Consider the following 15,005-nt stretch of genomic DNA (forward strand, 5'->3'; position numbering starts at 1 on the left):
AAATGCTTTTGGCTGCGGAAATAGAGGAATCTTCCAAAAAATGTGTAGGAGACTGGTGTGACCATAGTTTGCATGCTGGTATCTAGGTATGTTTTTCACAATGCTAGAAAAGTAATGATTGAAATGAGACATTTCAAAACTCTGAGCATCATTTAAATGATTGGGAACTATTCCATAATATTGGATTGCTGCAGGAGCTCCATGAGTTCAGGATATAATTGAGGGTGAGTGCTGTTTTCAGAGAAAAACAGAAAAAGATTGGGAGAATAATGTTGCCTGTGTTCAGTGATTTAGTTCAGCATTTAATTCTGTGCATTTGCTCATGCTGAACTCTTCTCTTTGCCATGCTGATAATTGTAGAAGAATATTGACTCACTTTTTCTCCTTGTTTCTTGTAGACATATAAATAAAAATGAATGTTAGGGAAAATTAACAGAATTCTTTGCTGTGCAATAACAATGCCATTTTTGTGCCCTTTGATGTGGGGAAAAATGGCTCTTTAATATGGCAACTGATAGAGAAATTTGTGTAAAAAACATGGTGATGGGATTTGGTTTTGTTTCTAAAGGCAAGAGTTCAAATGTCTCTGTTATCTAATTTAAAATGGCATCTATGGATTTTTGGATTAATTATCGTATGTTCATAAAATACACGTGGAAAGTGAATATTATGATGCCTTTAAAAAAATAATCTAGTTGTTGGGCTTTGTATTTCCCAATGTGAGCCTGGTACTCTTTAACATTGAGCTGAATTTTTTTCACTGGGCAAGATTTTTGCCTTGATACTGCAATAATTAATCTGAACAGCCAGAAAAAGACTAGGATTTATTTCTCTGTGGTGAAGCTGAGTGTAGAGTTGTAGAGACCTCTTAAATGACTCAAGGCTTTGTGTTCTGACGCTGTTTTTAGCAGAATACTCTTCACCTGGATCCAGCTGTCCATTCTGAAGTTGCATTGATGGTCCTGGAAGCGTATCAGAAATATCTTTCCCAAAAACCATATGCTGGGCTGCTTTCTGAAAGCATAAAACAGGTATCCTTTCTTCTTGCTTACAAGGAATAACTTATGGATGGCTGTAAATGGGAGAAGCTGCAGGGCAAGACCTTGTTTTCACTTTTTTTTCCTTCTTTTGAAAGCTGTTCTTTGTCCAGCTACAATTTGGACATAACAACGATTCAAGTGTTGTCTGCACCCACAGAGCTATTGGAAAATTCCGTTAGGCTTCTGTTGAACATCTGTGTGAGAATCACAGAATCATAGAATGGTTTGGGTAGAAGGGACTGTAAAGATCGTCCAGTTCCACCCCATGCCGTGGGCAGGGACACCTTTCACTATCCCAGGGTGCTCCAAGCCCTGTCCAACCTGGCCTTGGGCACTTCCAGGAATCAGGGACAGCCACAGCTGCTCTGGGAAGCCTGTGCCAAGGCCTGCCCACCCTCACAGGAAAGAATTTCTTCCTAGTATCTGATCTGAATCTGCTCACTCTCAGTTTGAAGCCATTCTCCCTTGTCCTGTCACTACTCCATGCTCTTAACAATCTCTCTCCATCTTTCTTGAAATGGACATTTTAATTTTGACCCACTTGCAGATTTGTGAATAGTCACAAATTGCTCCTCCTATACTCATGCAGAGGTAGACAGTACTTGCTAATGCAAGGCTATTTGCATTACTGGTGAGCATAAGAGAGCTCACTCCAGCTCTTCTCTTACTTTAAGACTCAAGTGTTAATATCTTCTGGAGCTTTTCAGCAGTGGGCAATGTTGTATGACCTGAACACACCACAGATGTTTATTAAATTGGTTTTACAGCACACTTAGGAAGGGATAGTTCCAAGTTACACAATGCAAATGGAAGGATAGAAAGGTCAAAGTTAGAAAATCCTTGTGTTGTATATTGAGTCCAAGATGCTTTTATTTATTTATTCAGAGGTTTTAGCATTGTGCTGGGCTTTGTCTTCTCAGTATTTTTTGTAGGGTGTTTTCTCCTCCTCTGTACTTTTTTTCCCCAGCCTTTTCTTCCCACACTCTGAATGTTCGTTGTTGTCTCTGCTCTGTTCTGACATGTTCCTCTGCACTACTTATCCTTCGTTTGTGGTCTTGTACTGGCTAGATGAGTTCTCTTTTTTAAGCCAGTGTTAGCCCTAGTTGCCACTGAGTCACCACTGTGGGTGAATCTGTCCTCACTTGCATGAGCCTATGACTAGAATTTGAGAGAAGATACTGCTTAGCTTCTTGTACCCCTACTCAGAGAGGATGAAATATCTGCATTGCCCTCCAGCTCTGCAATTTACACTGCTCTGTCAGAACATGTATATTTTTTTTTTTCTCCTGAGATGTATAATTACTTCTGATCTAGACATGGTCTTTATGACAGTGGACACGTACGCATGTGACTCTGCCTGTCCATATACAGGCTTTTTTCTAAGGAGAGCCTGCCAGGTTTTAGGATTTTTGCTGACAGATAATATTTTTGCATAGATTTTTGTTTCCTTTCACTAGTAGTCTTAAATCTTTTAAACATTATTGAAGGTTGTGTCTGCTTTTTTTTTTCTCACTATTAAAATGTAATTCAAGCTCAATATATAGCCTGGAAAAATTGAAGCAGACAGTGTAAGTTGGTAGCCTTACTTAAAGGGATGGGGCAAGACGAGGGAGGTAGAAATTGAGGCTATAGGAAGAGAGTGATTAGATGAACTACACGGTATGTCTAAAAAATAATTGCTGTTGGTCTGATCCTAGGAGGTTTGGGTTGGAAGGGACCCCAGAGATCATCCAGTTCCCCCTCCATGGACCAAGTCCCAGTCTGGTGCCACATGTGCTGTGTCATGGCTCTGCTTCCTCTCATTCCTGCTCCTGCTGCTCTGTTCCAGGTCTCCTACCTGGCCAGCATCGTTCGCTATGGGGAAACACCAGAGACTTCCTTCAATCAGTGGGCATGGAGTTTGGTTTTGAGGCTGAAGCTGCACAGGAATGACCGTGGGGTGCAGCAGAGCGGGCTGGCTGTCCCCGTGTGCGACAGTGCGCTGGACACGGCCGAGTCGGTCACGCTGCACCCCCTGCTCAAGGCTGTGAAGGCAAACGTCCCCATCGGCTGCTACCTGGCACTGGCAATGACCACCCTGGGACACAGGTGAGGCCTTTTTGGGTGTTTGCCTCGGGTGGATGGTCCCAGAGACTGAGCGGTCTCCCTAATGCTGAGCTGAGGGTTGTTAACAGCTTTGTGCCTGTTTAAAGAGTAAAAGGCTTGTGATGCAAGGGATAGAGCAGCTTGTCATCTCTCTTACAAGGAGGAGCTGAGCCTGGTCAGTCTGGAGAAGGCTGAGAGGGGATCTCATTACTGCAGATAAACATCTCAAAGGCAGGTGTCCAGAGGATGGTGCTGCACTCTTCTCAGTGGTGTCCAGCAAGCAATGGCCACAACTAAAACACAAGCAGTTTCACCTCAACATGGGGAAGAACTTAATTTCGCTGAGGATAGCAGAGCCCTGGAACAGCTGCCCAAGGAGATCATGGATTCTCCCTCTCTGGAGACATTCCAAACCCACCTGGACTTGTTCCTTTGTCTCCTGCTCTGGGTGACCCTACCTTGGGGGGTTTGGGTTGGATAATCTCAAGGTCTTTTCCAACCCCGGTTTCTGTGATTGTAGTTTCACTGAATCCCAGAATCATTTAGGTTGGAAAAGACCTCCAAGGTCATCAAGTCCAACCTGTGACCAATCCCCACCTTGTCACCTAGCCCAGAGCACTGAGTGCCATGTCATTCCTTGGACACCTCCAGGGATGAGGAGTCCAGCAACTCCATGGACAGCCTGTTCCAGTGCTTAATAATACTTTTTGTGAAAAAATTGTTCCTGAATTCTTTGAAACAACATGCTATTTCCTTTATTTTGCTAGTAATACTTTTTTTTGCTTTCTACACTTTAGGATCCAGTCATAAGAAATAGTACTGAAACTGGGGGTTAACAATAATCTCTCTGGACAGGAGTAACTTTAAACCACACTAACTGAAAAGGTTGTTATAGAGGTAATTTCTTTTATCAGGGCATCACCACATTCAGAATATAGTGAGGAGAAAAATCCACTCACTCTGGGAATGGTGAATAAAGAGCATTGTAAGAGCAGTGAACCTCTTAGCCATGACTGTGTTCCAGTACAGTCTTTTCCAGTGCTTCTAGCTGGTTTGTAGGTAAGGCTTTTGGATGTAATCAAATATTCTTGTTTGAGGTACAAAGCCACACAAAATTTGATCAGTTCTCAGCAGAACTGTTTTCCCTGAGTCTGTGATCCCTTTGGTTTTATGCTGTGCTATTCAGGATTTTCACTAACTTATTTTCTACATATAATATTATGTTACTCTTTTAAGGAAAAAATATTTGGCCTTTCTTTTCCTTCCCCAAGGAAGGAGAATTATTATTGCTTCATAATCTTATCCTTGCTTCATAATAACATTATGCCATAGATACTTTAAAGCACTGGAGTAGTTTGAGACTGATATTAAGGTATTTTGGGTTGAGGGTGGAAATTTTTGTGTAACTTTGAGCATGAAATAAAAAACCAAAGAACCTCTTTTGTTTGTTCCCCTGCATCTTTTCTGTTTGGCTTTTAGCCCTTTTCCCTGGAGAGGGAGGTGAATTGTCCAAGTTAGGCAAGAACAGTGAGTTTAAAATGATAGAAACTTGATGAAGACTTGCATCTCTACTGATATTTGAAAGATGGGACACTAATCTCCAGAAAGGGATTTGTGAAGGAAGGAGGAACTTAGTAAATATTTGAGAAGGAAATACTTGGGAAATCTCTCAGCTATTGAATGACTCCTACAGCTGAAGAAAAAGACTCTGTATTTATCTATTTAGATTTTTCAAAGATAAAGTGTAAAGTTATGAATGTATTTACATCTCATTTAATAAAAACTAAATCAACACCTTGTCTGTCTGTTGATAGTGAATGTATTTTTCTTAAATTTTTTTGTTTTGTTTTCTGACAGCATCGAGAAGTTCTGTGCGGAAGGGATCCCTCTTTTGGGTGTACTAGTCCAGTCTAGACATCTGAGAACAGTAGTCCATGTGCTGGATAAAATTTTACCCTTGTTTTACTCTTGTCAGTACTACCTCCTGAAGAATGAGCAGTAAGCATTATATGTTCATAATATGTTAATTTTTTAATTTTATATATTTGTTTACTTAATTTATTCATAGTTGCAATAAAAGTTAATAATAATTTTCTGGTTTAGACGCCTGACAGTCTCCCACACAAATCCTGAGTAAGATTTGGGTTCTGATGTAGATCAAGAACTGGTATTTAGTCCTGATGAGGTGCTTTGAATTAGAGGCTGGTGTGAAATGTTCATACTGTGCCTAGTGTATGGCTGATCTGGACCAATTAAATCTGCACTGTGGTTGTGAATCAAAGCCTTTCTATATGTGTCTTACTGGTGCTGTTGAGCTGGTTTTAAATTCTCTAGAAGGAGGCTTTCTTTTTAATATGTAGTAAGGGATATTTTAATTTCATTTGTTGACATCCCTAGGTTTTTATCTTATGTGGAACTGTTCCTTCACCTGGATAGTGGAGTCCCTCAAGGAGTGACCCAGCAGGTTACCCATAAAGTGACACAGCACTTGACAGGAGTGAACTATGGAGAAAATGTTAAGCTGCTCAGTAGTATGATACAGGTGAGATTATTTAAAACAAAAAAGGGGCAGAGAGTGTTTAAAATCAAGCTTATTTGACTGAGTTAGTGTTAAAGTTTAGAAAGGGTACTGAACCTAGCAGTTCAGTCATAGAGTACCCTGTATCAAGCATTAGTAGTTGGATTTGGTTTCTTGAAATGCTTCTGCTTAAACTTGCCTAAATCTGGCAATGCATGTGACACTAACAGCAATACTTACCTTTCAGACTTCTTGGAAAACTAATTTTCCCATACCAGGTCAAAACTGTTTAAAAAAGGAAATGTAAAATGCAGCACTCCTTTCTTGTCTGTGTTATTTGAGGAATGCAGCAGTTCGCAATTTCTGCTTTTTACCATTAATTTAGGGCCTGGGAATGGAAAAATGTTCTTCAGTTAGGGAGAAGTAGTGTTTTTTTAAATGCAGAGAGGTCAAAACCCAAGGCCCTCTAACATTAGAGAGGGATAATGGAAAGAGACCTAATCTGGGAAGGCCTACAGCAGCCTGGACTTTGGAAATAGGTGCTATTTATGCCTGCAGGTGTCCTGCTTAAGGCTTCTGTGTCTGTTTTTGCTGATTGCACAAGGTCCTCAGTTCTCTAGGCTTCAGAATCTGCAGAAGTTTGGAGGCTAAAGATGACAAAGCTGTCCTTACTTGGGTATAGAGAGTGTTGTTGTAAATTATTTAATTTAAGGATAGCCCCACAGCCTCAAGCAAGTCAAACAGTTCTCCAATAAATTCTAAAGCTTTACTCAAAGCTGCAATCTGTTGACCAGTTTTACCCTTCAATTTGTCAGACTCACATTTTTCTAAGTGACCATCCAAATGGAGTGGGGCCAGCTGCAGTCCTGGAGTTCTGGGTGCAGGTCCTCATCAGCCAGCAGCTGTGGCACAGGGACCGGGCCACGCTCTGCCTGCTGGATGACTTGTGCAAAGCTGCTTTTCAGTACAGCCAAGAGGACTGTGTGCAAAAACTGCTTTACCAGCAGCACAAGGTAAATAAATAGCTGTGGTGTTTGGTGTTGCTGTTGGGTAAACGGTCAGCTTATCTGCTGCACAGTCGGGTTTTGATGTGAATGTGTTTTCCTGAAGTGCAACAAGAATGACTGTGAAACCCTAGGATGGTTTGGGTTACACGGGACCTTTGCAGCCTATCCAGTTCCACTGTCCAGTGGCACCTTCTGCTATCCCAGGTTGCTCCAAGCCCTGTCCAAACTGTTCTTTAGCACTTCCAGGGATGAGGCAGTGACAGCTTCTCTGGACAGCCAGTCATGATGATAAGTGATGAGGTTATCTGATTTTTTTTCTGAGTTGGTCAAGAAATTTTTTTTTCTGAGTAGGTCAGGACTAATGAAATGTCTGATATTTTAATAATAATGATAATAATTACTACTAAAAACAGTTTTGAACAAAGTTTTCATTCTTGTGAATTCTGTTGGGGTTTGTCTTCTTTGCATTTCAAATCTTTAATGGAGTGTTTAGGACAAAAATGCAGTGCCCTCTCCTAAAAAAACCAAACACAGTTTCTGCAACAGGATTTTTTCACTGAAATAGAAAGTCCAAGCAGGCATTTCAGTGGTTCCTGGCTGAGCTGAGGTTGGAAAGTAGGAACAGGAGGTGGAAAGGAACCTGGATAAAAATTGAGTGATCTGCCTGTAGCTTCTAAATCACCTGGTCATGAGAAAAACCCAAATGTTTTCTGTTTCTGTGCAGAATGCTTTGGGCTATCACTGTGACAAGGGTATGCTGTCTTCACTGGTCAGCTGGATTGTGGCAGGCAATGTCACACCATCCTTTGTGGAGGGCAATGCCAACTCCTCTCAGGTGAGTGCCATGATGGCATTTTGTGATGGGAAAAACAGCATATTGGTCTAGGGGTCTTTTTTCTTGTGATAAAGTCCCAGTTTAGCCTAAGAGAATGCTATGGTTTTTTTTTTTGCACTATTGCACTAAAAGGAACATGGATATTTTGCACAGGGAGAGTTTGTCTAATCTTCATTCAAGAATTCATATAATAGGATTTATTAGTTAAATTTTCTTCTCATCTATTACTGTTCTTGATCTGTTTAACAATATGAAAATCTGTAAAGCCTAACTTTTCTTTCAGATCAGTCTTCATCTGATAAATATTTTGAATTCGAGTTACTTTCTCTCTGCTTAAGTGAGCTCCTTATTCAAGCAAAAAGGAAAGAAAAACCTCGCAGTACCCCAGACAGAGATGTGTAGTGCAGGTAGAAGAGAGGAGATCTTGTTTTACTGAGATTGAGAAGGTTGTTTCCTCTCTGAGAAAACTGTTTTAGGAAGGTTGTTTCCTCTCTGTTTTACTGAGTTTGAGAAGGTTCTTGAGCTCTCTGGGTGATTCTGTCAGTTGTGTCTGCCTTTCCCCTTCTTTTCCAAAATTGTACAAAGGGGAAGTTTGAATTTAAGGATAAAGTGGTTTTGTTGTTGAGATGTGATACTGTTTTTTGCAACTCTGCACTGAGAATCCATCAAACACTTAATCCTCTTAAGAAATCAAGCTTCCTGATCCTGCCCCCTGCCATTTTGTTGTCAATATTTTTGTCATTTTTGTGTTGTCCAGGTCTGGTTTGCATGGACAGTGTTAAATATGGAATCAATATTTGAGGAAGATTCACAGCTTCGCAGAGTTGTGGAGGGGGAGCTGGTTATCAGTGCTTTAACTCCTGATCAAGCTTTGAAGGTGAGAGAACTGGCCATCTTGTTTCATTAAAATTAGAGAGAACTGCTGGAGAAAAGTGTTCCTTGTATAATTTAGTTTTTCTCTTATGTGCTACTTTCTTACCAGGATAAATGTATAGATAATGCTCTACTTGGTTGTGCAGGAGAAAATATACTTCAGGGAAATTTTCATTGACATTTTGAGTGTATTTGAGTTCTTTTACATTTACAAGCTACAATGGAAATACCTGGAATGGAAATTTTACTATATCAATATTTAGAGAAAGCTAATTTGTGCTTTTGCATAATTTTCTGGGTCATCTAAACACCTCACAACCTTCAGTGGATTTATCTATACCCCTGATATGGGGAGTGCTTATTTTTCATGTGGGAAAATGTGTCTGTATTTCAAACAGATGATTTCTCAGGTGACCTGAATTGTGCAGAAGTCTGGCCTTTCATTTTCTCTGTTTTCTGAATTATTTTCCAAGGCTTTCAAAACTATTTAGGTCTCTCCTTTAACAAGGCACATAATCAGCTGTACTTCAGGCTACATTGCAGCCTTTTCCAGCTTCTTTGCCCAAATTCAGTTGTTAGAAATTCTGGAGGGAACCAAGTGGAAACCAAAGCTGTACATTCTCAAAGTGTGACTTTTGGCCCATCCTTCATCTCAGCTGTTTCAGTGTGTTTCAATGAAGGAGGTGGCTCTATGAAAATAGGTTTGCTTGGCCTGTGACAAGTACATGTCTTGCATCTTTGGTGCTGGTCTGGAGAACATTTGTTCTTTGGCTTGCATGTCTTGATTTAGCTGGAAAACAAAAGGAGTGTGGGCAGTGTGTGGAAAAGAGGTTTGGTGTAGGGGATGAGGAAGTGCCAGTGCTCCCAAGTCTTGGGAGCTCAGAAAAGCCTCCCATTCCCCTGCTTCAGGCACAGTCCAGGGGAGCTTGGAGTGGGACTGTTTAACGATTTAGTGGGTCTGTGGTGTTGCTCAGATGGGATGCTGCTACTCATAGCTTGCTTTGTTTTTGTTCTGCTTTTGCTTCTGTGTTCTTTCTTCACATTGGTTATACTTTGCATTTCGAATTTTCACTAGAGCTGTATTAAATGTAATCTGGAAAAAGCTAAAAGCAGCATGCTGAAGATCTAAACTGGGGACACCTACTTCTGTGAGGAAGAACAGTAATTAACTGTAATTAACACCAGGGCCCATATGTTTGCCTTGTGTCAGAGCCATCATGCTGGGGGTTTGTAAGGATCAGAGATGTAGGTCTGCTCTCCAGCATAACTGCGAGATGGGCAGCTCATCCTTCAAGGCCTGTAACAGATGTGTGACTGCTTCCAAAGTTTTCACCTCTGTAATTACCAAGTGTTCACACTGTGTTAATCTGCTCAGCTAACCTGTGACAGCCTGTTACAGCACCACACTGTCTGGAAATGTTGTTTCTGCAGAAAGCCCAGACCCAGCTGAAGCTGCCCATCGTCCCTTCCCTCCAGAGGCTCATGATTTACCGCTGGGCTCACCAGGCCCTTGCTACCCCTGCAGGTCACCCTCTCATGCCACTGATCTGGCAGAAATTCTTCCTCCTGTACCTTCACCGACCAGGACCACAGTATGGGTGAGTCTGACCTGCTCCAGCAGATTATCGTGCACTAATTATGTGCGCAGCAAGCGAGAGTCAGTGCATTACACTGACTGCTCCTGAAAGCAGTGGGTACCAGCAGCTTCTCTGGTGAAACAGTTTGTCTGCAGAGATGCTAATTTGACATTTGCAGCAAGACTTAGTTATGCTTTTTTTGTTCATTTTTAGATTACCTGTAGATGGCTGTATTGGAAGACGCTTTTTTCAGAGTGCAGCTCATGTTAACTTGCTAAGTGAGATGAAGCAGCGGCTGACAGAGGTGGCAGACTTCCATCACGCTGCCAGTAAAGCACTGAGAGTGGAGAGTCCTGAGGGCAGCGACAGGTCACCAGAGAAGACCAGCTGCTCACCTGATTACCTGACTTCACCTGAGCTGCATAGGGAACTCGTCAGGTAAAAAAACGCCTGCCCAGTTCCACGTTAATCAATGCAACTGCCTGAGTAACTGCTACAGAACAGTCATAGCTGTGTGAGGAATGAAGGGATGTTACCTTAGATGTACTGCAAGCACTTATTGAAACATAAGATCATAGAATATTCAGGTTTGAAAAAGCCTTCCAAGATCATCAAGTCCATCACTTAACCCAGCACTGTCAAGGTCACCACTAACACATGTCCCCAGGTGCATAGCTGGGCTCAAATCCATTCCTCTGTTTGCATTTGTTTAGTTTGAGAGGGGACTGGTTTTACTACTGAAAATAAAACATTGTTGATAGGCTTGTCACTCCCTTCAGAGGAAAAGCTTTGCTTTTTAATGAACAGTAGCCCCATGCTGGCAAAATATTTATTATTTAGGCATATCTGCTATCATATGTACATCACTAGCTGTAAATGTAAAAGGCTACTTGGTGTGTATATATGTTTGTCACAGACCAGGGCCTGAATTTGTCTGAGTAAGATTACTTAATCAGGTAATTTACTGTGGTCTTCTGCACATGGTTCAAGCACTTTGCTTAGTTAGCAACCCAAAGGTGAGCTCTGCCAAGTGTGTTCTGTGCCACCTGAAAAAATGGTAAATCTGCTTACCAAAACCTCACCACAGGACTCACTTTTCATCTTGGAGCAGGCTAAGGAGGGGGGACACAGTCACTCACTGATACTCAGTTGGTGAATTCCCACTTTTCTGTGGAATAGTAGCTCCTAAGAGATATCTATACCTCATGTTCACTGAACTGAGGAAGTATGTGAATATTGCTAGGAAATAGTTGAATGGATTATTTGAAGAGAGTCCCTTGTTCAGGAGTCCTGGACATGTGTAATCTGAGCTCCTGCTCAGGGTTCCCCTCAGCACTCAGTAGGTACTGTACAAACAAACGAGGGAGATCATAAATCCCACTTGATAGTCTGTGAAAAATAATCCAGAGATGGTCACTGGGTGAACTTGATTAATATTTTCAGTCTTTCATTTCAAATAAGTTTCCGGCTCCAACAGAAAACCAGAGTGCTCTATGCCCAAATAAATCTTATACTCTGGAAGTTTAATGACCTGTCTAGTTTCCTAGACAGGAGTGAAATTATTGGTAGGGTTTATAGGGGCTGATTCTTGGTGTTGGTCTGCTTCCATTTTTTCACCAATGACACTGATGAAGGAAGCAGGAGTTTGCTAGTGATATTTAATACCACAGTGTGAAGATTTAATGGCATTCTAGTGCTTCCTTGTCAGGAAGGCTTGGATGGTGTGACTTTGAAAATAGTAGCAGTTGGTGGAATGATGTCAGCTGAAAAAAGGTGTATTTATGTTAAAGTTTTAACAAAGGAGGAAATGACAATGAATGAAACTCTGAAAAGAAATTAAAAGATGTGACTTAACTCAGGCATGACTTTTTGGAGCAGGCACTGCAGAGAGATTCTGGAGTGAGGAGCCAAACTTGCTCATGTGTACTCTGTTTATTCCATTGATCTTCTGAATGGGATTGTGGTGATAATTTCTGACGTAAGAGACTATTCCAGTCCTGGGTCTTATGCGAGTTTGCATAAATGTTTTCCTTTTCAGAATTTGTCCTCTTACTCTTTGTTGCTACCCTTGATATTTTTCTAAGTGCCTCCTTTCCTCTATGTGTCTTTAATTTGGCAGTAAACAAGTGAAAATGCACCCAAAATACCTTTTTTTTAACCATGCCACCTTGTAGCATTATTTGTTGCCCTAATTCTAACTTCAGAACAATCAAATTCACACTGATTTTTTTTCCTTTCCCCCCCTCCTCAGGCTTTGTAATGTTTTAATTTTGTGGTTGGAAGAAGAGAATTTCCAGAAAGGAGATACATACATTCCCTCTTTACCAAAGCAGTATGATACACATAGACTTGCTAAAGTCATGCAGAATCAACAGGTGGGTTGCTAATAACACTGAAAATCTGAAATTTAAAGTCCACTTACTGAAATGAGTCTTTGAAAACAGTGAGAGAGTTGTGTTACTGTTTATTAATATACATACAGCATGTATGATACCTTCATGGCTCTAACTTCTTCCCTAAAATCATGTGCTATGCCAAACTGCCTTCCTTTATGTTGGAAAGAGAACTTAGATGTAGCTTCCTTGCATATCTGTCATTTCTTGCAACACAATCCTTTTTCTGTACTGCTCTGTAATTCTTTTTATGTTCTAAGTTAGTATTAGAGGGTTATTTAAGTTGCAGCTTTAAATAACAAAAGACTGGAAGCCAAAACCTGCTTGTGTTGGTAGTCTGTAAAATGTCAGATTCAAATATAAGTTAGTGAGTGTGTATTATTCTATTCTTGAATTATTCTTCTATTATTCTATTCTTCAAGCGTAAAGACTTATTTTGGAAGGGCATTTCCTCATGCTTGCTTTTGTTTTCACTCCTCCAGTGTATATGACTACTGGAAATGCAGACTGCTTTAGTGTGGCTGCAGTTAATCGTGCCATGTTTTAGACTATCTTGATCTCTTGTATTCCCTTTTTAAGAGCAGATTTTTAATAATCTGTCTTTTTCTTTGTCTCTATGTATTAGAAATAATACCATGTGTCAGGTTTCATCTCTAAGTGTCAGTAGATATCTATATATGTAATAAAAATAGTTCAGTGTTTTTCTTCAGTTTAGTTTTTTTGCCCTCAATAATAGATTTCCTGTGACTTAAAACTGCAGGGTATGTATTTTATGTACTTACTTTAGTTTCACAGATATTAGGATGGGTGCACAGCACATGGTGCTGACCAAAATTGGGGATGATAATTTAATTCTTGTGTGCTCCAGGATCTGTGGATGGAGTATGTCAATGTGGAACTCATACACCATGAGTTTCAGGAAGCTCTGAACCTTTGGCTGCAGGTTCAGCTTGAATCACATCCAACCTGTGCTTCTGCAGGGGAAACAGATTTCACCAACCCTTTGTCAGGTAAGAGATAAAAATACTGTTAAGGAAACTGCACCTTAAAAAATTACTGGGATGTCAAAGCCCTGGTTTCTTTAGGAGCTTGATTATCCCTGTCAATAAAGATATTAATATGGTTTGTTTTCTGTGGATACAATATTTTCTATGAAGTTGTCATGATTTTCTTACTAAGATTTTCCTGTGAGAAGCTGACATTGATGCTTTTTGGCTTCAAGTTTGCCACGTCACAGAGTAGAGCTAGGGCATCATGGCCAAGCTCCCCAAAAGTTCCTCTGCACAGAGTGTGCCCCAGACATTTTCCCAAAATTTAGAGAGAGACAGGTGCAAGCAAAGGTAAAACCAACTGTACCTGAAGACATGTTGTTTCTGTTTTTTTTTTGTTTTAGTTTAGTTTTCTTTGTTAGTTTTTTTTTTTTTTTTTGAGTTGTTTTTCCCCATGTGTTTCCCCTGGAATTTTGACATAGTGAAAGGGGGACAGAAGTGGTGACATTCATAGCTGTTGCATTTATGATGTGGAGAGATTGGATTTGGGGCTGATCCAAAGAAGAGGAAGGAGTGAGGGAATAGAATGGAACTGGAATAGTTTCATAGGTGAATTTACACTGTTAGGACAAAGAAATGGAATGGAAATCAACAGGAGGAGAGGGCTGACCCAGCAAGAGGCTGTGCTCTGAGAAGGAATTGACACTGACAAGACTACAGGCGAGGATCAGTTTAGGGAAAGGAAGATGAATTTTGCTCAGAATTTTGTCTGGGTGCCTGTGTCAGATGCAAAATAAATAGAATGACAGGAGAACTGGAAGTTAGGAGTGTTTGGGGAAAACAAGAAAACCAGTTGGTCTTTTGATCCTAATCTTTGTGTGATTGAAGAGCTGGTCGTGAAAATTAGCTGTGTGAAATCAATATTTGACAAAAATAAAAATATTAGTTGAGTGATTTTTTTTAAGAGGGAAACCTGAGAAATATCTGTCTTCAGTTAAAAATGCTTCATGCAAAAAACCAAATATTTTTGTTCAGTTTCTCATAAACTTTTCTTATTGACCAAACTTGCTTCTGCTTTTTTTTTTTTTAATTCTTTTGTAGCCAAAGTGAGGATCTTGAATAATTTGAAGAAGCTTGATACTCCCAAGCCCCCTCTGCCCCTGCAGACGATGAAAGCTCCTGTGCCAGTGATTTCTTCTGCCACTCTCGTGAGCCAGAAAGACGCGATTCAACTCATGCGCAGGGACCTGAACATCCTGCAGCAGCACGCCAAGTGAGTCCTGTCTGTGCTCCTTGTGCCTCTCCAGTGTGTCCAGCAGTTCCTTAAAATTATTGTGGAGTCACAGAATGGTTTGGCTTGGGAGGCACCTTAAAGCTCAGCCCATCCCATCCCTTGCCATGGGCAGGACACCTTCCTCTATCCCAGGTTGCTCCAAGCCCTGTCCAGCCTGGCCTTGGACACTGCCAGGGATAGGGCAGCCACAGCTGCTCTGGGCACCCTGTGCCAGGGCCTGCCCACCCTCACAGGGAACAATTTCTTCCTAAAGATGCCCTTCTCAGCGTCCTCATTTGTGGTGTTAGCACAAGATTGTCAGTACTTGACTTCTGCTTCTTGTCCCATTCGTTTTCTCTTTCTTCTGGTCTATCAGGTTATTATTCTACTTCTTCAACTGACATAAGAATGCACA

At 40.9% G+C, this 15,005-nt stretch overlaps 1 protein-coding gene across 4 annotated transcripts in view; it reads left to right on the forward strand.

Annotated features, from left to right (window-relative positions):
- The window catches only part of EPG5 (ectopic P-granules 5 autophagy tethering factor), a 54,835-nt gene that overhangs the window by 19,212 nt on the left and 20,618 nt on the right, over positions 1–15,005 (forward strand). For 2 of the 4 annotated variants that reach the window (XM_068175787.1, XM_068175789.1), the window contains exons 15-26: positions 909–1,031; positions 2,869–3,128; positions 4,983–5,123; positions 5,523–5,667; positions 6,459–6,656; positions 7,375–7,485; positions 8,243–8,362; positions 9,790–9,956; positions 10,149–10,373; positions 12,187–12,310; positions 13,197–13,338; positions 14,419–14,590. In XM_068175787.1, coding sequence (XP_068031888.1) covers positions 909–1,031; positions 2,869–3,128; positions 4,983–5,123; positions 5,523–5,667; positions 6,459–6,656; positions 7,375–7,485; positions 8,243–8,362; positions 9,790–9,956; positions 10,149–10,373; positions 12,187–12,310; positions 13,197–13,338; positions 14,419–14,590 — 1,928 coding nt within the window. The remainder of the gene's footprint in view (positions 1–908; positions 1,032–2,868; positions 3,129–4,982; positions 5,124–5,522; positions 5,668–6,458; positions 6,657–7,374; positions 7,486–8,242; positions 8,363–9,789; positions 9,957–10,148; positions 10,374–12,186; positions 12,311–13,196; positions 13,339–14,418; positions 14,591–15,005) is intronic. The other 2 variants (XM_068175788.1, XM_068175790.1) reach the window with 1 other exon arrangement.

This window comes from Anomalospiza imberbis, chromosome Z (genome assembly GCF_031753505.1).
Source record: "Anomalospiza imberbis isolate Cuckoo-Finch-1a 21T00152 chromosome Z, ASM3175350v1, whole genome shotgun sequence".
Taxonomy (NCBI): Eukaryota; Metazoa; Chordata; class Aves; order Passeriformes; family Viduidae; genus Anomalospiza; species Anomalospiza imberbis.